The 24488-nt window shown below is 34.7% G+C and overlaps 1 protein-coding gene and 1 pseudogene across 1 annotated transcript; one reads left to right on the top strand and one right to left on the bottom strand.

Moving 5' to 3' along the window:
* The first annotated feature begins 5991 nt into the window (after window positions 1–5991).
* Window positions 5992–8539, top strand: LOC109021863 (39S ribosomal protein L41-A, mitochondrial-like). The gene is made up of 4 exons (XM_019004591.2): window positions 5992–6174; window positions 6463–6618; window positions 7800–7864; window positions 8300–8539. Exons 2-4 carry the CDS (start codon window positions 6474–6476, stop codon window positions 8366–8368), a joined length of 279 nt encoding a protein of 92 aa, XP_018860136.1. The 5' UTR covers window positions 5992–6174; window positions 6463–6473; the 3' UTR covers window positions 8369–8539.
* Window positions 8540–10362: 1823 nt separating this feature from the next.
* On the bottom strand, window positions 10363–23061 carry LOC109021865 (annotated as a pseudogene).
* Window positions 23062–24488: the final 1427 nt, after the last annotated feature.

Here is a 24488-nt window from a genome sequence, read left to right as displayed (position 1 = left end):
TAGAGTTTATAGCTTATAACTTAAATAATAAACTATACACTTCAAAAGTTATTTATTGTTTGATAAATATGTATCTAAAACACTTTTAAAGTTAGTTACATTAATGTTTTAAAAATATACAGTTATCTGCATGAGCTTTTCGATAGAAGCTTCAATTTGGTACTTTTAAAAAAAGTAGATTTTCAATTTTTTTAAGAATTAAAGCACTTTTATAAATTTATCAAACATATCATTTTTTCTTTAAAATATCTTTTAAACTGTTAAAAGCACTTTTTAAGCTTTCAAACTCAATCCCAAACAGGCTCTAAAAGTATTTTAATATGTAACACTCAAATAACGTCTTAATTTTTCTATTAAATAGCTTTTAAACCTATTTAAACATTTTTTAATAGTACTACCGCAATCCCAAATAGACAATTAAAAATTTTGTTTTATTCATATGAGTTGAGATTATATATTTTGCTGAAAATTGAATGCAATAATATTATAATATAATTTTTTAGCATTATTTTTATTTGAATTTTGAAAATGTTGAATTGTTTATTATATTTTTATATACAAATTTTAAAAAATTATAATGATGAAGTGAGATTAGATATTTTGTGTATCCAAACCCACTCTAGACTATAAACTCTAAACTTATAAACTATATTCCTCCAATCCTAAACCTGTACGGCATGCATGTGAACCATCTCTATCTTACTTGTCCGTGAATTTTCTGACATTTTTCATTTTATCTCGAACATTACAAAAACTAGCACGTTTGGTGAAAACGATGTAAATATAAGATATAAAACATTAGGGTGTAGAGCAAGAAAGAAAAAATAAAAACAAAGCAATGATTTCTTAAATATTATTTTGTACATTGTTTTTATTTTTTAAAAAATATATTTAATAAAATATTTGTACTAGTTATTACTAGAAAAATATTTTTTAGTAAATAGTACAGTGCATGTTGTCCGGCGCAAATCTATTCCAGGAAGCATAAAATCTTGTATTTTGTAGGGAACTTCATATTAAAGTACTCATTCAGAGTAATTGTTCATCTCCATTTTCCTATGATTTTTTTAATTAATTTAATATCTTAGACAAATGCATCTCGATCATAGGTTCAGGACTCATTTTGGTTATACAAATCATCGAGCAATTTTATATACAATCGTGAAGTATGTAAACGCTATATAATCGCTTTAAAAATAATTGAGATCTATTATTAAAAAATTAATTTTTTTCATATGGGTATAATATTTTATTTATTTTTTTCAAAGCGATTATGCGGCAATTACACAATTCATGGTTATAAATATATTTTCTCCAAATCATCTCAACTTATCTAATTATTACAACAAACAATTCGATTTTTTCAAGTTTCAAAATAAAAATAATATTAAAAAATAATATCCTGACAATATTTTATTCAATTTTCATTTCATCATTTGTATAACCAAACGAGGATTCTCCACAAATTTTTGTGAGCTCTAAATTTGAGACACATATTTTCATTAAGGTAAGGTATGGATAATGAGTTGAGATGAAAGTTGAATAAAATATTGTTAGAATATTATTATTATTTTGGGATTTGAAAAAATTGAATTGTTTATTATATTTTTTGTGAAAATTTGAAAAAGTTGTAATGATTAGATGAAATAAAATGAGATGACCATTAGGTGATAGCTCAGTTGGTACGAACTGATATTGAATGATTTTGAGGTCAAGAGTTCGCGTCAAGACATAAGTTGAAATCACTTGAGGCAGTAAAACTTAACCTTTGGGCCATGGGATGGAATTTGGACCAACTGGATACTTTGGGAGTGTTGTAGTGACAGATTCACCCTTGGGCAGTGGCTATGGCTCAAATCAAACATTCCATAGCGGGGAGGGGCTTCTATGGTCATATCCAGGAAGGGTTGTTATGCTGGTCACCCTTACCTCCCATTTTCTTAAGAAAAATAAATAAATAGGATAAGATGAATTGAAATCAACTCTGAATAAAAACAGGAAAGTCTTTGTTTGGTTACACAGTTTAAACTATCTCATCTTATTTATAGTCATTACAACTTTTTCAAATTCTTACACAAAATATAATAAACAATTTAACTTTTTCAAATATTAAAATAAAAATTATATTAAAAAATTGTATTCTAACAAAATCGCATCTATGTAACCAAACTAGGCCATATATGAGATAATAAAAACATTGGTCATATTAAAAACCAAACCAAACCAAATTATAATAAACAGCTACCTAGCTCATTGGTCATATTAAAAAGGACAAAGTCTACCCACATTAAAAAAAAAATATGTGGAGAGCAAGTTTGGTGTAACGTTTTACATATATTATATGAGATAATAAAAAAATTTGTGTTGAGCAAGAAAAAATAAAAACATAACACATGCATCATGGTCCCAATAACTGATGTTTTGAAAAAAAAAATGGATTTCTAATGATAAAATTTATGACATTTTTCTTATTCCAAACTTTATTCAATGGGAGCGTATGTGACAAGTACCAACTATAATAAACACTTCATATAATGTAAATTTGTTTTCATAATAAATAAATAAATGCGTCTAATTAATTAATTGAGATTTAAGTCAATAGAAAGTTTAGAGCCACGATGGCAATTAGTGTCATATAGTTTGGTTATAAATGACATTATGACAGACGCCGAGTTTTGTCGGGTTGGGCCAATGCTGGGCTTAGTGCAGAACAAGGCTCAGAATTTGGAACAGTGGGGCCTACCTAGGAAGTAGGTGCTTCCAAAATTAGGTGGAGCCCTCAAATGGACCCCACGCCCAAGGAAAGCGGACAAATGGGCCCAGCTAAAAGTCTTTTTGGCCCACAAGAGATGCTACCTGCTTCCTCGTGACTCATGACCTATCTGAATACATTACAAGCCAAATAATAATCAATTAATTAATTATTAGTTAGTTTTTGGAATATAAATAATGAAGATATTTGATTGGCGGGCCGCTCAGCGGTTTCATGTGAATTTTTTTTACACAAAATTGATTGTAAATTTTTCAAAACAAATATAGGCAAAATTTCTTAATTGGTAGCCTCGAGAACTCAAATGATGGCTCTTAAAAGAACATCCATCTAACTTATTTTCTTGTAATATATATAGTGTGGGACCATAATAATAATCAAAATCACTTTAATGTGGACAAACAAAAATTAGTCCATTGTTCTTGTCCAAAATATTACCATGATCAACTTGTTTAATTTCGAATGATAGTTGCTGAGGATCTTAATGCCTCGTTTGGATAGTGAGATAAGATGTGATGATTTGTGAATATGGGTTAAATTGTTTGAGTTGATATATTTTGGGAAATGATTGAAAAAAAAATTATAAAGTTAAAATATTATTATAACATAATTTTTTTTCATATTATTTTTGTCTTTAGATTTGAAAATTTTGATTTTTTTTTTTTGTGTGTTTTATTTCAAAGTTCAGAAAAATTGTAATAATTAGATGCAAAAGTTGAATACTTGAAGTTGAAAAATTTTTTGTTTGTGGTGTTTGGATATTAAGATAAGATGAGATGAGATAAAATCAAATCAAATGTTTTTGCTATCCAAACTAAACTATTCTATGGGGTCACTTGCTTTGGTACCATATGCAAATAACAAGACCAACACCATGCAACAATACAAACCAACTCTGCAAACTCGGTTTGGATTGAGAGGGGTTCTCAACCATCTCGTTTCATTATTATAATTTTCACAAATTTTTATATAAAATATAATAAACAATTCAACTTTTTCAAATTTTAAAATAATAATAATATTAAAAAATAATATTCTAATAATATTTCATTCAATTTTTAACTTTTATCTCAACTTATCACATTTCAATTCACTATCCAAACATAACCGTATCTCGTTGGCATTTCTTGTGCTTTATTATGAGATACCTATATAATTTTAGTATGAATTGAACTCAAGTCATTCTCGCTAAACTACGGAAAATATTATTTATCATTTTTTAATCGTTAAATTATTAATGTCAAGCGCAAACTCAAAAAATAACAAAAAGACGATAATTAAAAAGATGATGAATAATATATCTCATAAATTAGATGTACATTGATTGGATTCTCTCTCATTTCTACTAAGGTTGTGGAAAGAATCCAAAAATTTGACTCTAGCACCGCAGTGTCAGAGTCAAAGATTTTTTGTTTTCTTTGAAAATCGAAGTCGAATTTGCTGTCTGACTGAATCCAGCTTATACTTTCGATCCCGAAATTAGTATACATGGGTTATAAAAATACATATTATTTATAGGAAAACTTTTGTTATAGGCGACTTGCCTCACACCCTTGTGCACGAAGACCTAACAAATCCCATGTGGAAAATGATACGGTGTGTTTCAAGTGGGTTTCCTAAATGGCGCATTTCGGGTTTTGCTCTCCATTCCCCTTATTCCCTCCTCCATCTCCGCTATCCCGCAACCCGATGTAGTCACCACTACATTGGGTTTTAAGACATGATTCCATAGCAAAGCATTGATCTATGAAGTTTTAAGACAACCATAAAGTGCCTTCTTGACTTCAATGAAAATGGGGGAAATGTACCCATTTACCACATATGACGTTGACAATTGGCGGATGTGAAGTGTTCACATCTGGCGGAGATGACGCCGACGTTGACAGGCAAAGCTAATGCCCAGACGATTGGCGGAGGTGGAGGTTCTCTCTATAAAATCTGATGATGGTGGGATGGGTGGTGGAGGAGTATAGCGCAGCCGAGGAACGATGTGGGTCTAGGAGTGAAAGTGGTAGGGGTGTAACCGGTCCGGTTCGGTCCGATTTTGGATAAAATCTAGGACCGAACCGGTATGTGCCGGTTTTGTATTTTTCAAAACCGATTACGCATCGGTTATCCTCCTAAACCGGTACTTCTGATTTTACCGGTTTTCGGTCCAATCCGCTCTGGTTTTTCAATTTTTTTAAAATGTAAGTTTCACAATTTGTCATTAAAAATTTGTTTATAAAAAAAAAAAACTAAAATTTGGTATAGTTATAAGTTATATATTAGTATTAATTATAAAATTTTAGTGATTTAGTATTAACATTTTATGTAATAATTTATAAATTATAATAAGAAATTATTTCATATATGAATATATATAATTATATATATTATATATAAAAATTTCACATAAAAATTTATAATTATACATTATATATAAAACTTATATATATTAATATTTAATATATATATAATATTTTATATAAAACTTATATATAAAAATATTATTTTTTATTTTTTTTAATCAACCGGTCTGGTCCGGTCTAAAAAATTTCAGAACCGGTCGTTTTTTACATTTTAAAAACCGGTTTCAGATCGGACCGGTTCAAAACCGGTCCAATCCGGACCAGTTTTTCAGTTTGAGTTTACACCCCTAGAAAGTGGGGTCAGAATTGCTAGTTGCGAAAGGGGGACGAATGGAATTAGAATAGACGAACGAAGTGATAGTGTTTTGCTTCGTGTTTTGTTTCTTATGGTATTTTTTTTCTTAATCAGAACTAACATGTCCTGCGTACGCAACTTCGTGCGCGAACTCACCTATCTATAGCGATATTATTATTTATATATGATCATATATACTATATTAGTTTATTATAGTATAATAACACGTAATACTATAATATAATAAAATCTAATTACATACTAAGAATTAGTAATTATTATTAATTAATACTAACAATTAAATTTAGTATTAAAAAAATTATAAAATCCATAAATGAAATAACCTATGCTTGATACAAAGATTAAAACAAATTTAGAGTTTAAAAAAATAGGGTTTGGTTTAGGGTTTTAGGGAAAAAGCCCAAAACATAGTTAGGGGGACAAAAAAGGTTTAGAAGCCCAAAACCGCAGCAGCCCAACCCAGGCCGAATTCTGGATTAAAACGGCGTCGTTTTCCTTAATCTAAACGACGCCGTTAGATTAGGTAACCCTAAATTGTAAGCGCCTCCCGTCCCCGGGCGACCTCTCTCAAATCTCAGATCCCTCTCTCTCTCTCTCTCTCTCCCGCCGTCCCTCTACGCGTTCGCAGCTCCCCTCTTCTGCCTCGGCCGGGTCGTCCTAGCCTTCAGTCACCGGCCACCACTGCACCTCGCCGTCGGTTCCTGCGCATCCAGAAGTCTCCGGCGTCTCCGCTCTCGGTATTTTTCTCTCTCATCATTGCCCTAGGGACTCAGGGAGTGCGATTGTGCATTTTCCAGATTGTGTATTAAATACCAGTAAAATAATAGTATGAGATTTTATAGAAAGCTCCCTTAGTTCCCATTGCTGTATCAGTTACCTCCTTTACATGTTTTCAATGGGTATGATTGAGATACGACATTATACCACTGTTAGTTCTCTAACCATTTCTATCAGTTTCTTTTGGTATTTAACCTTCTGTTTTTGGTTAATTCTATATGGCATTTAATTTGTTTACCTCCATTTAGGGTGAAAGAAAATGCCACTGGGGTTGATCTTAGGCTTAGGACGGGCATTTCGAAGAAAGCGGACGTCATCCCTTGACATTCTCTCTTCAAAGAGGGCTCCACGTGATTACTACAAGGGGAAGAACTGCAAGCCCACTGGATTCCATACCCGCAAAGGTTTGCCCATATTTCCATTCATACACAGTAATTTGAATATGTAGTTTATTGATTCATTGAACATTTCTCTGTTTGATTGAACATTTAGGTTTTTGCCCACCACAAGTCTTAAGTTTCAATGGTTTTAAACTCCTCACTCTCTTCCTTCCTCTTTTTGTGTGGGAAATCAAATGGTAATTGTTTAGAAAATGGGAAGAAGCAAACCCCCTAAAAAGACTCTGAAAATTTCATAAAATGGGAAGAAGGACATTTGTGTAAAAAATAAAAAGTTCAAGTGCCAAGTCTAATCCACTAATTTTCGTACCATACCTCAGATCTGTTCAATCAACTTCTTTCCAGAGAAATGAAATGTGCTGAATTGAACTGAATTCTGAAGTGAAAATTTTATATATTAAATATGGGAGAATTTTCTAATAATTTTGCTCCTCCCCTCCCAAAATAAGAGCATGGTGGGCTCTGATGTCACAGATTTAAAATGCATTAGGTATGCATGTACTTTACCAATGGAAATAGAGAGAAATCAGGAAAGATTCTATTATTGATATGTTATCACTTACCAATAAAGTAAAAAGAGAGAAATCAGAACAGATAATCTCTAGATCCAGCTGCCTACCTTTGGTGTACCCCCTCCTGCCTTTCTTCCCAATGATTCTTTCATCTTTTTCAGTAAATGGGAGATAGCCAATATGTGATACCCCATATGATAAGAGGATAAGGTAGGTGGAAGGAGAAGTTCTTGCTCTTTATAATGTTTCAATGGGGCTCCAATTGTATCATTGACTAGTCCTTTTGGAGTATAGGCCATGTGGCTTGGGCGTTCCATTGGGGCGTTATACAATAACATTCTGAGTTGTTTCTGTGACCTCTTTGACCGTCTCTTACCTAATTGATACCATGTATTTGGAAATACTGCGTCTAGCAAGAATTCTTGTAGTGCTGGAGCGTGCTATATGATTCTTTAATTAGTACTAAGATAATTCTTTGAAGAGATCTTTCCTTTTCCTGTGGGAAAAGGGGGGAGGTTGTGGTGTGGGGGCTGTATTAATGTGATCCAGACATGCTGTTTCTGAGTAATTTCATATAAAACTGCAACATCTAAATGAAATGTATAAAGTGCAGCATATGAGACATGTTAGGTACTTTGTTTGCTTCTATTTTAATGCATTTAAATATTGGTGCAGGTGGATATGTTGTGATGAATGAAAAGCTTCCAAATTATGTAGTTCCAGATTTAACTGACTTCAAGGTAGCCATTCCTTAAACTTACACAATTTATGTGTATATACTTGGATGTTGTGTATTGTATAGGGAAAAGTTTTGAATGGGGGGATGTGCCCCCTGAGAGGCTTGTTGAGGCTTCATTTTGATTGTTACTCAAAACATCCAACATATATTTTTTTGATTGGCACTAATCCCAAGGGTGCACGGGCCCTTGGCAAAAAGTTTCCCACAAGTGCACATCAAGTAATTCGAGGGGAAAACCCCCTCAGTTTGATGGCCTCTAGAAATTGTTTGCACCCAAGGAGATTTGAACTTTAGACCTTGGGGGAGCATACCCCCAAGCCCAAGCCCAAGGCCAACGCCAACCCCTAGGGGTTCAAAACATCCAACGTATATCTTGCTTTGTTTTCCTTTTTAACACTACTAAATACTATCTCATGATCCTTCCCTTTGAGTGCAGCTAAAGCCATATGTCTCACAGTGCCCAAGAGAAGTTAAAACTATGGATGCAGCTGATGCAGCAAAATAATTCAAACCATGTAAACATAACTATAATCCCCCCTTTCTATGCTGGCGATTTTGTGATAAACTAGCATGAGTAGTTCTGAGAAATATAGATCAATTTGGATGTTACCTCGCAGATTATTAATTGTATGAACATGTTTAGTACTTAATAATTTACACAGCTGTCTGCCTGTCACTCTTAGCTGCCTAGCATGAATGAGGTTCAATTTCCAAAATCTGATTCAAAGGTGTTGCCAAAAACTCGATTTTTACAGCATGCAGCATTTTCTGTGAGCTATTAGTATCAAAGCAAAAATTGCACAGTACTTTCCAACAGATATGCCAAATGAACACATAGTGTCATTTTGTAAAAGTAGAGAGAATAAAAGGATTGTATTTTTTTTACCAAAATATAATTCCTATCATATATAGCTTTTGAATGATTATTTGGAACTGCCATGTTGATGTTCTGTCTTCTGCTTTTATTACAATTTTTTTTTTCTATTTGATTTAAAACTTTTTGAGTGTTTTGTACCTGCTTTGGAGTTGGTACTTCGTATTCCCTCTTCAATTAATAGTAGTTTTGTTTTGTTTTTTGTTTGATACCGAAGTATATTTTACTTGTTTGAAAACTGTTATGAAACTACAACTTTTTTCTCATCTCAAATGCCTTATTTAATATCTTTCACAATTGCCTCCTTAATCTTGTCCTGGAACAGGCCAACGGCAGGGACTTAAAGCCAATGACTTCTTATGTTTGATTGTGTGTTGGCCGCCGCCCAGTGGCCCATTTGTAATTAAACCATGTGGTCTTGGCCGAACCGACTTGGCGAGGGAGGGGTCTACCCCTCCCTGATATTTTTTTTGGTTAAAAAAAATCTTTACGTGAAAAGATAATGTTATTAATTTTAGAATTATAAAATAGTAATTTTCAATGCCACGTGTTATCCATTAAGTAGAATGTGCATTATATATGACATTTGTCATAGCACAATGGACTCTTCCTAACCAGAATTACTTAAGAATCAAATCTCAATGGAGACAAAACACCAGAGATTATTGGCAAATATCCCTAAATAATAAATAAATAATCCATCCATGACTACTAAGATAAATATTTGGTTCATAAAGATAATTAAAATAAATTTAAACATTAATTTTTTTAATTAGTTTACTTTAATTAATGACATCTTAGCAAAGCAATACTTCTCAAACTAATAACACTCTCAAGACACAGTTACTTGCAAGGCATGCACTCTAGAGTCTTATTAGATGCTAATTTGTCGGTATTATGAATGAAATTCTTCGTTTTAAAAGAGAAAAAACAGTGTAAAGACACGTGATATATCTTGTGAATCCAAAATTCGCCGCATGAATCCAACGCGGCAACGCCCCTCAATGAAGTGGGTCCCGGAAATTCGGTGGTCGGCAATTTCCACCGGCAAGCTGGCAGTTCAAGTTTTCAAAGAGCATGTGGTCAGACGAGGAGAGGGGTCGACCCACACGGACTGACTGACTGACTATCCACTTCAAATTCTTCTTTTTTGCATTGATGTGACCAAAAGTGTCAAGTCAGCCGTGCGCATGCCCACCTTCTCATAATATTATTTATTTATTATGAACCTTCCTCGAAAATCACCCATTCGTGCGTCTCTCTGTCTGCATCTCCTCCTCTATATATAGAAAATTCGCAACAATTGCAGAGGTTGAAATTTGAAAAAACTGAAAAAACATATGGGAAGGTCCGAGTCACAACAAGGTTGCAAGGTGCACCAAAACGAGAAGCAACTGCCCGGGGTTTGCTCCTTTTGTCTCAGGGAGAGACTATCCCAACTCAATGCTTATTCAAACCGGAAACTGATCGGCGGTGGTTATTCCGGTTCTTCTTCTCCCGCTTTCTCTTCATCCTATTTGTCTCCGACACATCGTCGGCATCATCGAAGGCCTCCGGAAAGTATGGGTTCGATTTCTTTCGCGCTAAAAGTGGGTCATGGGCTGAAGAAGAGCAGATCGATGGCGTTTATTATGAGTAGTAGTCGAGCAGAGCAGGAGGGTGCGGGTGGTGGGAATAAGAAGAAAGGAGGATTTTGGTCGAAGCTGCTATGGTCTACAGGGAAGAGGAACAAAGATGGTTTCACACACGCAAGAGGTGCAAGCCAGAGGTTGGAGTAATGGGATTTTTCTCCAACCCGCTGCTTATCTACGAGGTGGTCTGTTTTCTTTCTTCTGAAGAATCCATGAGCTCTACACAAAAGAGAAGTTGGAATTATTTGTATATATGTTTGAGTTTAAGATTAAGATTTAGACGTTATTTTTCCTTTGTTAATCTTGTTTTCTACTTGGGAGGGGCTATAAAGCAGCAAGAAGAAGATTGCCCCTCCCTCCTCTTTCATTTATCAATAACTTACTGATGAATATTATTCCTCTGCAGATATGAAAATTTCTGAACTTTTCCTGGTCGAACCTTAAAACTCATTCAAAGATGAAAGCCGTGTTTGAAAGGATAACCTCTGTTTTGTTCTCTATCGTTTTGGTTTCTTTCGTTATTTTTTTTTTCCTCTTATTTTCTGTGTCTGGTGTGGTCTATACGCAACTGATATGGTCCACTTTTGAGCTGTAACTGACCGAGTCACCCACGTATCCATCTTTTACACCATAACCACGTCTGTCTACGTTTTGATGTCTCTCTCATTGCAAGCCCAATTAAAGATGTACGAAGTAACAACATTTACCAAACTTTGAAACGTTCCAAAGTGCCGACCGCTTTTTATTTGTTTTTTCTTTATAAATTTCGCAATGGTTCGCAGCCAATCAATAAGTGATATTGTCACGTAGATTTTGTATAAATAATTTCATAAAAGTAAACTTATAAATTATGCTGTAAATCTACTTTGCAATTAAATTAACTATACCGTAACCACATCAAATCAAATCAAATCAAATCAAGCATTTTCTTTTATAACCAAATCCAAAAATGCTATGTCCTCGATCATGAGCTGTCAATCAGGAACTGTCTAAAGTAGTTTATGGGGGGAGAGGGAAGCGAATGAAAATTTCATTCTTCTCATCGGCAACTATATTTTGGAGGATCCCACGGCCAAAAAAATAATAATAATAAATAAATAATGAAAACACAAAGGCATCATCAGTACTTGGGTGAAGGTCTTGTACATCTTCTATACATAATCCCAATCCTACAATTTATACATATTCTTTAAATCAGCGGAGTACACGCATTATCTATTGTGGCCTGAACTGTCAATTTCAGTCTTCATCATCATCGCTATAACTCTTATGGTCGGAAGATGGCCGTTTCAATTGCTCAAATATCTCCTCCAAGACCTGTCTTCATGGAACCCCACGTTGAGGCCAAACCAGCAGTGTTACCAGAGCGCAAGTTGCCTGCATCAAGCAAGGGGGACCATATTGGATGATGCTTTTTTTTGTCTGCTCTGCTCTCTTATAGCTGCATACTTGTTGCTAATGGCTTCTTTGCTTGAGCTATATCTACGAGTCTCTTATTTTTATGACTTTGAAGGACTTTGATGTATTCCATCGTTGATTAAACCAGTAGTCAACTTCATATCAACAGCAGCTCTGTCCTGAACATTTTGCTTTCAATCCAAGACAAGATAGATAAGAAATACAGCCAAAAATTATCAGCTTTAGATGAAGAAAGAAAAAACAGAAAATCGTAAGGGAGAATAAATGATATGGCATAAGAGATCCTTCAAAATTTACCCAAGTATAAATGAATGCACGAGGGTACCACAGAAAGCCACATAAAAAGAACAAAAATAATATCATAGGGACCTTTTAGTAAATAGCATTCAATCAAAATACATACTAGACATTTCCAAGTGCTTCACACAAGTAGGAAAAAATAATTTAAAATAATGTGAAAAGGGTTCCTTTTCTAAGATGATTTTACATACCATGCTATTGCTGCCAGATTCAACATCAGTATTGTTGAAATTCCCTGCCATTGGAATAACATGTTCACCAACTTTTCATCCTTGTTCAATCAAAGAACGTTCTGAGAAAGATGAGGTCAACACACATACACACATCAGAATGGTTTAATTTTTTTTATAGGCAAAGTATATAATGGGTAAACATATAGAAATTCACTAGTCAAATATATATATATATATATAGGAATTCACTAATTTATTCCACTTGCGATGGAATAACAAGTTTACCTTTTCGTAAGATAATTAACCCTGATGGATTAAATCCATCCATATCATCTGCCTCAGTTTGAAATATAATCATCTTCCAGCTCCTAAAAAAATTAATCACACGATCAAAGAAACTGCTAGCAACCAAGAGGGTGTATATGACCATGATAAGTGGATATATGACCATGATAAGTGGATAGATTCTGTTAAACTCATCTCCAAAGAAAGGGACAGCATGATCGATGTACCCCATTCTCTGCCATTACAATTTCATAAGACACCAATAGAAACTAATCAATTACTAGTAGGGGAAGAGAGACAGAAGTTTCATGCAGAACCTCTAATAATTATTAGTCTGATGGATTTGAGGAACAAATATAATGATAAACTCTGATACATGAGGATAAAGCTTTGAACTACATTTTTTTTTTAATGACGGCGAAACCACCCCACGGCAGAGCCCTTAGGACTCACCCATGGAACCCAAACCCCCGGGGAGACTAGCACAGCAACCCACCGCCATGGCCTCCCACTTAAATTGCAGTTTGATCCTAGGGAGAATCGAACCTATGACATGGGGCTCATGCACACAAGTTCGCCCTTACCACTTGGGCTACCCACAGGTGGGTTTTGAACTACATATAATATGATTTGATACTGGATGAAGGAACCTCATGGGAAACAAATTCAAATCAAACAGGAAGTGCTCTGAAGATGCATGTGCAAACAAAGGCAGATTTTTCTCAAAACTTGGAAGGAAAAAAAGAGAAGCCCTTTACCAATTAAAAAATGTTTGCAAAGCTTTCCCAAGACGTATATAGAATCTTCCCAGGCCACCCAAGAGAATCCACAACTTTCTTTTGATTTAGGCTTGGTTTGGATTGAGAGTTATTCTCAACCCATCTCATCTCATCATTACAATTTTCACAAATTCTCACACAAAATACAATAAACAATTCAACTTTTTCAAATTCTAAAACAATAATAATATTAAAAAATAATATTCTAACAATATTTTATTCAATTTTCAATTTTCAACTTTCATCTCAACTCATCTCATCTCAACTCACTATTCATGGGAGTGGAACCAGAGAACAAGCCAACCACCAAATGTGGAAGGGATGTGAGGGTTGGAAGTGCCATTTGGCTCAAAAGTACAAGGCCAAAGTGAATGCTTCACGTCGTATAAGTTACTGATATGTTGTCAATTCAATATAAAAGTATGATTCCTGTCAGAAAAAGTGAGGTCATGTCTAAAATCAAAAGAAATTGGCAATTTACATGCCTTTAAGCACAAGAAATTCCAACTCAATCAGATCAAGAATAAAAAGGGCATCCTTTTAATAAGTAGCAAGAACAAAAAGATACATGGCTTGTAAATACTTTAGTGTCTTGTATTGAGCTAAATGGAATGCTGATCTTTGCATCTGGTGGAACAACACCCATCTATATATATATATATATATATATTTTTTTTTTTAAGAAAAAAATTACTTTCTGCTAGGCTATCCATGCAGTGTTGAAAGAACTGACACCCGGTGATTGAAATACCTTCTCAAATATAGTCCTAGTGTCTTCATTGTCACCAAGACTAATGAGATTGAGAAAGTTGTATGAAATTGGAGCATACCGAGCAACCATCCTAGCAGAGATTGAAATGATGTGCAAGTACATGTGCTGAAAAATGGATAAAGCATAGTTCAATTTGAGACGATATAGATATGAGATAAAAACTTACGAGCATATCATGAGCAAGTTAACTGAGCTTGTTTGCCTTGGAGTTAATGAGTAAAACATAAACATTCCAACTTTGAACAAGGAATAATATGTGCAGATGCACATATACATTAGAGGAACAAAGGCAAGGACCTGGGGAAAAAGGGAACCGATCAATTTGCAATTTCTCTTTACAGGAAAAAAAATTAACCTAAAAACTACCCCAGGTCTAGCTACTGGAATCAAGGTTCAAAGGCAAAACACCATACAAATAACCAACGGCAGGAAAGTAGGAAAAAGAAAAGGAAGTAAGAGGCATCTCATACACATTTACCACATAGTGAACAGAACAATAGGATTAGATAAGGAACAAGCAAAAGGAAAACAGCACTCAATTTGCATGGTCTAGTCGTTCTACTTCTGACAATGAACATTCAACTCCAGAAAACTACAAGCTTGTGCATCCAATGGACATATAAGCAAAACATAGTAGGCCTATATAATTAGCCGCCCAATTATCCACATAAATAGACTTAAACAGATCCAGTCAGCACATGTATTTAACTTTAATCTGTTACCTTTTAGCAAGTCAATATTGAGATTTTAAGATTCAATGATAAAATCAAGACTAGTGATATTCACTTTTACAAGATGAAAAAACTATTCTGCAATATGGACCAAATGCATATGTCCAGATAATTACACACACTAGAATCTTTTAATGCATTATTATAATCTACCTGCACAAGTGCTTCTTGCTTCTTGACAGAATTTATAAGGACCGAGAAAAGAGATAGATCAACTCCACTAGTTAGCAAAGTCGCCTCTGCTAATAGAATCGCGGCTGACATGATACCAAGTACAATAGCCAAGAGTTTCTCAAGTTGGTTTCTGAGGATGCATCACCAACAAAATTCTGCAAAAGGAATCACCATTTATTGTAAAGACTACAATTCAACGCATGCAATCAAATTATTTATTCTAGGTAATAAACTATTAACTAAAATTTAGCGCAATCCAAACTCATAGTTAAAACTAGGAAGAAATGATAAATCAAAGACGAAAATTATTCAGCTCCACTCAACAAGGCCAAATATGCCCAAAAATACGAGTGGACATTAAGCCAAAATAAAAAAATGTGTGAATGCGCGCGCGCGCACAACCAGACATGAACACAAATACATATGCAGCAAAAGTCTGCGCAGTGCTTTCAACAAAGTGCAGAACACACAGCACTTTTCTAGTAACATTATTTTCTCAGGATAAAACTCAATAGACAGGTCCTCCATTAAAACAATGCTCATAAGAAGTATAAAAAACTGAGTTCACACTGGTTAATAAGATTTAAGGAAACAAACCAATTTATGGATATTAGGTTTACCAATTGTATCAATGAGGTGCCCTATTTTGCCAGCATTAGCAGGTCTAAGGCTTGAGATATACTTCCTAAAATGATGGATATAAATGTCTAAGGTCAAGCACAAACAACCTGGATCATATACTAAAAACCGATATAAGGAAAATAGTAATCAGGAACAGACCATCCAGTTGAAGAACGGTGTTCATAATGTTTTACTGTATCCTCCAGTTCAAGGGCCTCCATGATGTAGGCCATGTACTCACTGAAAAACAACATTAAATTAGGTGCAGTAGAGACTATCCTCTGAGTTATCAAAAGAGACTTATCACAAATCTGCCAGAAAAGAAGGTGCAGGTGCAGACTATTTGCTTGAAGGTTGAGGATTTTTTGTTAATATTTCAATGCATCAAAGGATCCCAAGCAGATACATAAGAAGCACATGAAAAATGTGCAAAAGAGGACCACTTCGATTGTAAAAACTAAAAACCCCACAAAAACAAAGATCACATGCAAAGTTCCTGCCTCAAAATTCTATTGGGGACAACTCAACCTCTTCAAAACCACGCCTATTCCTCACGAACCATAAGTGGCAAATCAAACACAAAGGAGACACTATTGTTTTCATTCACTTAAGCTTTCATTTCGAAGTGACAAGTAACATTCTAAAATATGAAGACGACTCACTCCTTTCATTAGTAATGGCTTACTTTAGCGACCTTAACATAGGATCAAACATTGTTTAGGCGGCTTGAAAAAAGGCCTTGGAACCCCTCAATATAAATAAAAGTCAAGTGCCCTCTTTCCGCCCACTTCCACTGTCTCTCCTACCTACCATGAGAAAATAAGTTTCATATTGTAACAAACAAACTTATACTATCCATAGAAATGAATGAGATAGTTGAGGAAGGGTAGAATAATCTAACAAGAATGTGCAGCCAATGGAGATAACAAGTGGTTTCTGATTCTTTAAACAGATAATCCAAAGGTATTATAGATAATAGAGTAAAATGTGATGCCTAGGTGTTGAGAAAATGAAAACAGTCGTCAAAGACATGGATTTTTATCCTTTTCCTTTTTAGTAAAGGGCAGTCAGAATACAAAGTTAAATTTCTTAGTTGCAAGAACCTATGCAAAACTTCACCTAATAAAAAAGTTTACCTTTTGTAATGGTAGTACTCCTCTCGAGTTTGTCAAAGATGAAGCCTAATTGTTGCCATTGATCTCTCATCTGTATCATAATCCATATCATTTTTCCCCAAGCGGCCTCCTTGTGGTTTGAAGGACGGATCTTCCATAAACTGGAATTGGAAGAAAAGATTCAAAATATTACAAAGAAAACCTCGTTGGTCCAAGGGAAGTTTAAAAAGTAAAGGATAGAAAGCTACAAGAACGACCAATCCAAGAAAGAAAAAATGAAAATACCATTTGAGTTAACATATTGTCGATAACATTCATGTAGGGTCTCAAAGGATCCCGCTTTGACATATGATTGGATGTTGCTTGAGCAACCTATGAAATCAAAACATAAATTTAAAAATAATTGAATACAAAATAACTAAGAAATGCATAGTAATACAGCTAGATTAAGAAACAAAATCATGCCCAGCCCAGATAAAAAGTACAAAAAGTTTTCATCCTTGGCAGAGCCAAAAATCAAGTCCAAGTTTCTGTTGTCTTTGAAAAAAATGAAACAATATGGTTGCTGCAAAATAGTTCTTTATATCAGCATCCCATGATGATCAAGGGACAAGAAGCCCTTAAAAGATAATGAAAAAAAAATCAAACGCCATCAACCTATTGGTCTCGCAATTTTACTTAAAATAATTGCTTGCTTAGTAATAATAAAAGCACTGCTTCAAACCTTTAGGACAAATGCATATTGTCCACACTATTGAAATTTAAAGAAACAAATATTAGGAGAGTATCAAACTAATATTTAAATTTCTTATATTGTCCTGTGTACTTGGGCTTATGCCTATTTCTTTGAATAAATTATTACTTATCAAAAAAAATAATATTAGGTGAGTATTGCGGTTTCATAGCACGGTTCCACTTCAAGAATGGGCTTTGAATAAAATATGGTTATCATGCCCGCACAATGGGCTATTAGCTCAATGGTAGAGCGTGCCCCTAGTAATTGCGTCATTGTGCTTGGGCTGCAAGGGCTTAACCCCTCGTGTGAAATTATAGAAGCTCCCCTTTTCAGTTGAAGATCAAACAATTCCATCGAACTGAGTATGATTATATTTGTGATAGCATCTACTACACTAAGAGTATGAATGAACCCGATTATTGAAATTGCTCGGGATATCCTTTTTAGTTCAAGATTCCTCTTACCTAACTAGAATCAAGAACTAGTATATTTGTTCCACCCAAAATGGGAATGGGCAAGGGATATGAACTTATAGTCTCTATTCTGATGATTGAGGCAATTCCATTATTATAAGCTCATTCCATATCGGTGACAAACCAGAATAGGGTTAGATTATATACATTCTAATAATTAGAATGGGTTATTCTATTGTATCTTACCAAGGTATCTGAACACAAAAAAGGTTTGTGGATTATACACGTGATTAAGATAATTAGTCCTGAAAAAAATATTAATAGCCGACCTTTGTCAATTTTATATAAGAATTGGGAACAAGAGAATGGGAAAAAAGAGATACTTATAGAGGGTGGGGGGAGAGGGAGAGAGAGAGAGAGAGACATACTACTACAGCATTTGAAAAGTTCTTGATGAGCTTCATCAAGTTTAACAGCCTTTTTGGCAATTTTATGAGATAGGACTTTTTGACGGGTGGTCTGGTCTGTGTTTGTCCAAATGCTTTTGGGAATTTCGCTCAAGCCAAAGCCAAGAAGAAATGCACCTGTAACAAGCCCATATGTATTTGAGCAGGCCATGGCTAAACCCAAAATACCTCCACTCCTGTAAATGAGGGCATTGGACAATAAATAAGAACGTAGCTCAATTGGCCTATTGAGAAACAATAAATCATATTTTTCTTAGATAGAAGATAACAACCAGGCTAGCAGGCTTGAGAACCACGTTTATCATTAAAAAGAGGCACGTCAACAATTAATTAGGTTACAAATTTTTTGGACGTATTATACTTTTTTTATCACCCCAATTGTTGTATATAAGGATTCACACGCCATCAAAATACATTCCCAAAATTCAGTACCTAAGATTTTTTTTTTCTTATAAGTAATAAGAAAAGTTTATTGCCAAATAAATAGGCATAGCCCAAGTACACAAGAAGTATACAAGAGAATACCTAAGATATCACATTTTTCTGTTTTCCTTTTTGCTTTTAATATTAAGAGAGGTAAGAGGGGGCAAAGGTGCCATTTTCCGTTTATTCTTAGGTTTAGTTTATCGACCATGCCAGTATTTTATGAACGTTAAAACAATTATTTTGCATCATTTTCCAAGTCTTTTTTCTTTTGTGGCTTTATGTACTTATGTCCAACTGTATCGGCACACTCTTATCCTAAAGAGAAGAGGACGTATAGGATCACAAAGAATTATCTTAACTTTAATAGAAGCCAAATACACCTGCAAGTTATAAAGGAAAAAACAAAAAACATCTACCACTGAAGTGGCATTAAACCTCCACATGACATTATAGTGATTGCTCCTTTCTGCAAAGTAGGAAATCAATTTTTGAGTTTCCACGCTCAAAATGCAAACTCAATAAATTTAGAGGTGTTTAACTCTATATAAGTATTGGATAGTTATCCACAATCTTTTAAATATCACAAATCTAGCTTCCATGAGGATAAACCAACTGATGCCAGGTGATTTAGAGAACTATCTCTCCCAAAATAAAAGGACACATTGAATTAAATACCCTTTCTATGAGTGTTCTCCTCCAAGGAATTTGCCAGATGCATGTACCAGTATGTCAAATCCATCAACTGAAACACAGAAGATTTATGTCCTATAATGTCTCTGTCCTTTTTAGAGAATTTATCTATATGCATGTGTATTATCAATTAAGTCAAATCCACTTCTTTTTTTTATTTTTTGACAAGTAAAGTCAAATCCAAAACTTGTGACCACACCTAAATGAAATAATCAGGAGACAGAGCATTAAACACTACCAAACAATAATTTTATACTTAGATGTAAATAGATAAAAAACTGAAAAAGTAGTTGAACTATTTGAAGTAGGGCTAGCAATATATAACATGACCAGTGAACCCAACACGAACATGACACAAAATTAACAGGTTTGGGTTTAATATAAATGGATTTGGTCAAAACAGATTGACCCATTAAGACATGATTAATAAACGGGTCAACCCACTTAACCCGTAATTACTCGTTTAAATTTTATTTCAAAATTACAATTTTATTATTATTGGGTTGTAATATTGATATTTCTCAATATATTTATGGTTTATTGTTGGGATTGCAATTCTGGATCAATGCTCATATTTGTTATTGTTGGGTTTATAATATTGGATTTTTTTTTTTTTTTGATAAGTATATAATATTGGATTTATTATAGGTTAAAATCTGAAAAATATTGATATTTCTTATTAGTAGGTACTCTTATTGTTTTTTTTTTTTTATATATATTGTGGCTACTAATAAATATAGATTTTAACTTTTATGTGAAATTATGTTAATTAGGTCAAATGAGTTATGCGAGTTAGTTCAATCCATTTACATGAAACGGGTTGAAATGAGTTGTGTCGTGTTAACTAATTTCTAATTCATTAATAAATGGATCAAAACAGGTGACGCGACACGGCCCATTATTTAAATGGGTCGTGTTAGGGTTTGAAGGTTTGACCCGTTTAGCTTAACGGCCGTGTTCGGATTAATCCATATATGCCCATGACTTGACACAACCATGACCCGCGAACACGAATTGCCACGGTGCCACCCCTTAATTTGAAGTTAACAAAAGAATTCAGAATGACTTGCTATAATTTCTAGCAACCTAGACGGCAAACAAAAGAACGTATGAAAATAAACTATAACCCAAATAACAACACTACAAGAGGGTAAGAAACAAACCAGTTCTTATGCATCATAATGATGAGAATAAGCCCAAAGAGGCCTATAAATCCCACAACTACATAAAATATGAAGTTAACATGCAGGCTGGTCTTCAATCTTTCTTTCATAGTGAAGTCTCCAGCATTTTCAAAACCCTGAATAAGGGGCACCACAGCCCTGCTTAGAGATAACAATTTAATTGATGAGGAAAGGTGAATCTCTCAGCTGTAAAGACTTTTTTTTTTTTTTTTTATAAGCAAAAATATTGTATATATCAAAAGGAGAAACCAAGTACACTAAAAGTACACAAGAAAACACCTTGCCCAAAATGACCCAACAAGCCCCTAATGACCCAAAAAGCCCATAAAAAAACCAACCCAGAGTACATCTGACCCAACCCCAATCCTTTGTTTTCCGTAGAACTAAAACTCTACCCTAACACCAACCCCAACACCTTGATTCTCGTCTTTACAATGCTGTTTCTTCAGCTTCCATTTAGAAGCAAGTAATCATAAACTGCCAACTAAAACATTAAAACTATATCCATTCAGGAAACACATTAAAGACCAATATGGCCCTCTTCAACATGTGTGTGTGTGCCTTTCCAGTAATTGTTCCCAGTTTAATAGTGATATACACTTTGCTTTATGAGTTTAAAAATAGATAAAAAGAAAAAGAAAAAGGAAGTGTTGGTTAAAACTACATCAAGAAATGACAATGTTTATTTTTGATTGTTAGGTGGATCGCTTGTATACTTCTTGTGTACTGGGTAACACCCTTTTTCATCGATAATGAAAGCAGTGAGCCGTCAACTATCTACCCTCGACTATCTACCTTCAATCTTCAAAGTTTCACGAATTTCTTTCTATCCATAATTTACAGCAACTGAAGCCTTGATACATGATATAAAGAGTCCAATAGCTTAAAATATGATTCCAGATAGATGATAAAGGTTACCAAAACTGAGAGTACATTAACTATCACAACACAACAAATAAAGCTCAGAAAATTTGAACAACAGAACATCTTAAGGAAGCCGATAATTTTCTATTTTCTGTGTTTATGAGTGGCATACTAAGTAAGCAAAAATGTACTCCAGTATGACCAGCTCCAAAAGAAAGAAATACCCCCCGTTCTGGTTATGATGCATGGTCTGTACATGTAATAATCAGCAACATTAACGAAAGCAATTCTATCTTTCATGCAGAAACCAAAAATAAGTTAAATAAACCGGGACAAATTATAACATTTATGTAATAAAAACTTTGGATGTTTTCAGTAGCTGGCTTATGATCAAAAGAAACAGTCTGATGTAAAAGAGCCAGGGCGGTAGAGAGAATAATACAAGAATGCCCAAAGACAGAAAGTAAAAATGAATAGAAAATAACTATTTTTTGAGGAAGAACGAAGGTTCACAGATGCGGACAACACATGATGTCTGAAGTGTCGTGGAAAAATACAAGAATGCCCAAAGACAGAAAGACTCACATGCAATTATGCAGTCATGGGTTTTTACTGGCCCATATTAAACGATGAATTTTTCTATTGAATTTTTTTTAAACGATTTAGGGAAACCTGAGAAATACCCAATTCTATAGCCGATAATTAAGTTAAATCGTTTGAACGTTTAATGTTCTCACTTCCTGGAAAAAAAAAATGCACGTTGACAATTCTCAGAAACACGACCTAATTATATAAACCATTATAGCAAGCTAAAACCAACCAAAACGCAGCACTATATCCAGTAGAACCAAAAATTGGACCCTTAATCACCGAAAGCGAAATCACAAAAAATAAAAATAAACTACCGAAAAATAAGACAATATTCGACCAAAATAATTCCAAAGTAGAGGAACTCCGCTACGATTGCATCTAGTCTAGGCATCAGTTCTACGAATGCGGAGCCAAAAAAATGAAAAAACAAAGAAGATGGAAGAAATGTACCGCCCAGATGTCGGCAGGGACGAGTATGATGACGGAGAGGGAGCAGAACCAGGTGTATCCGACAATGAGCAGCACGTAGTGGGGGACCTCTGGGCCCGCGAAGTACCTCGGAGTGGAAATCACCATGCCCACCGTCAGAGGCAGTGAGATCAGATAGAACACCCACATATCTCTCTCTCTCTCTCTCTCTCTCTCTCTCTACAACTTTTCTCCGTGTTTGTGAGACGCGAAAGACTGAAGATACTAGGCCAGGTAAAAGCGGATCCGAGCGGGGGCGATCGATGAGAATGTGGGAGCTAAGAGAGTACGATGCCACCCGGCCGGACTGCCTGCCTGCCTGCGTTACGTGTTCAATGGCCGAGTTAACTGCGTTCCCATCATCGAACCCGTCCGCATTGCGGTATGGGAGAAAAGGACTCGATGGGGCTCGAGTCGAGCCGCTCGACCCTCGAACCAAACACAAGGACTAAGGAGTACAGGAGAATTTGGAAAACGATAAGAGAGGCTTCCGGCTGATACAAATGTTTTCTCTAAATGGACCAGTCCATGCCATAATTCGATCAGTGCTCACTCGATTAAATTTTAATCGAATTTAACTTATGAAAAAAAAAAATTCGTTCATAAAAATAAAATAAGTATTCATTCAAATTATAAATGACACATATTTAACTCGACTCGATTAAAATTCGCTCGTTTATAAAACTCATTGATAAATAAATATATATGAACGTGGTACCTCTCGTCTAGTTATTAATTACAAACCCTTGAATAAAGTCTTAGAGTGGATTAGGTACCCTATTCCCAATAAGCAAGACCTAATTCATAGGTTAAGTGATGCGGTAGTCTTCTCCAAATTTGACCTTAAGTCCGGTTTTTGGCAAATCCAAATAGCCGAGTCAGATAGGTATAAGACTGCTTTTGTTACCCCTTTTGGTCATTTCGAATGGAACGTCATGCCTTTTGGTTTAAAAAACGCTCCTTCCGAATTCCAAAATATTATGAATGATATCTTCAATTCATTCTCTACTTTCACCATTGTCTACATTGACGATGTTCTTGTTTTTTCAAAATCTATTGATGAACATTGGAAACATTTGCAAACGTTTCTTGACATCATTAGATTCAATGGTCTTGTTGTTTCGGCAACAAAAATTAAATTGTTTCAAACCAAGATTAGATTCCTTGGTTATGACATCTCTGAAGGCAAAATCAGGCCAATCCAAAGAGCTATTGAATTTGCTGACAAATTTCCTGATGTCATTCTTGATAAAAATCAATTGCAGAGGTTCTTAGGATCTCTCAATTATGTTGCTGATTTCTACAAGGATATGAGGAAACAATGTCGTCCTTTGTTCAAACGACTCCTTTTCAATCCTCCTCCTTGGACAGAAATCCATACTAATTTAGTAAGGAAAATTAAGGCACATGTCAAAACTCTTCCGTGCCTTGGTATCCCTACTCCTGATTCTTTCAAAATTGTGCAAACTGATGCCTCAGACATTGGTTATGGTGGCATTCTGAAACAATGTGTTTCACCAGGTTCATCCGAACAAATTGTTCGTTTCCATTCTGGAACCTGGAACCCTGCACAAGAAAAATATAGTACTATTAAAAAGGAAATTTTGGCTATAGTACTATGTATTTCCAAATTTCAATCTGACCTTTTAAATCAAAAGTTTTTTGTCAGAATTGATTGCATGTCTGCAAAATCTGTTTTAGAAAAAGATGTTAAAAACATTGCATCAAAACATATTTTTGCACGTTGGCAAGGTATTTTAAGTGTTTTTGATTTTGATATCGAATATATCAAAGGCACAAAAAATTTTATCCCTGACTTTCTCACCCGTGAATTTTTGCAGAAACCTCACCATGGCCAGCAAAAAGAAACCCCGAGAGAGAGAGAAAAAGGTGAATCCACCACCACCAATGC

This window comes from Juglans regia, chromosome 10 (genome assembly GCF_001411555.2).
Source record: "Juglans regia cultivar Chandler chromosome 10, Walnut 2.0, whole genome shotgun sequence".
Lineage (NCBI taxonomy): Eukaryota > Viridiplantae > Streptophyta > Magnoliopsida > Fagales > Juglandaceae > Juglans > Juglans regia.
Note: the sequence above shows the minus strand (reverse complement) of the source record. Positions and strands in the feature narration are given on the sequence as shown.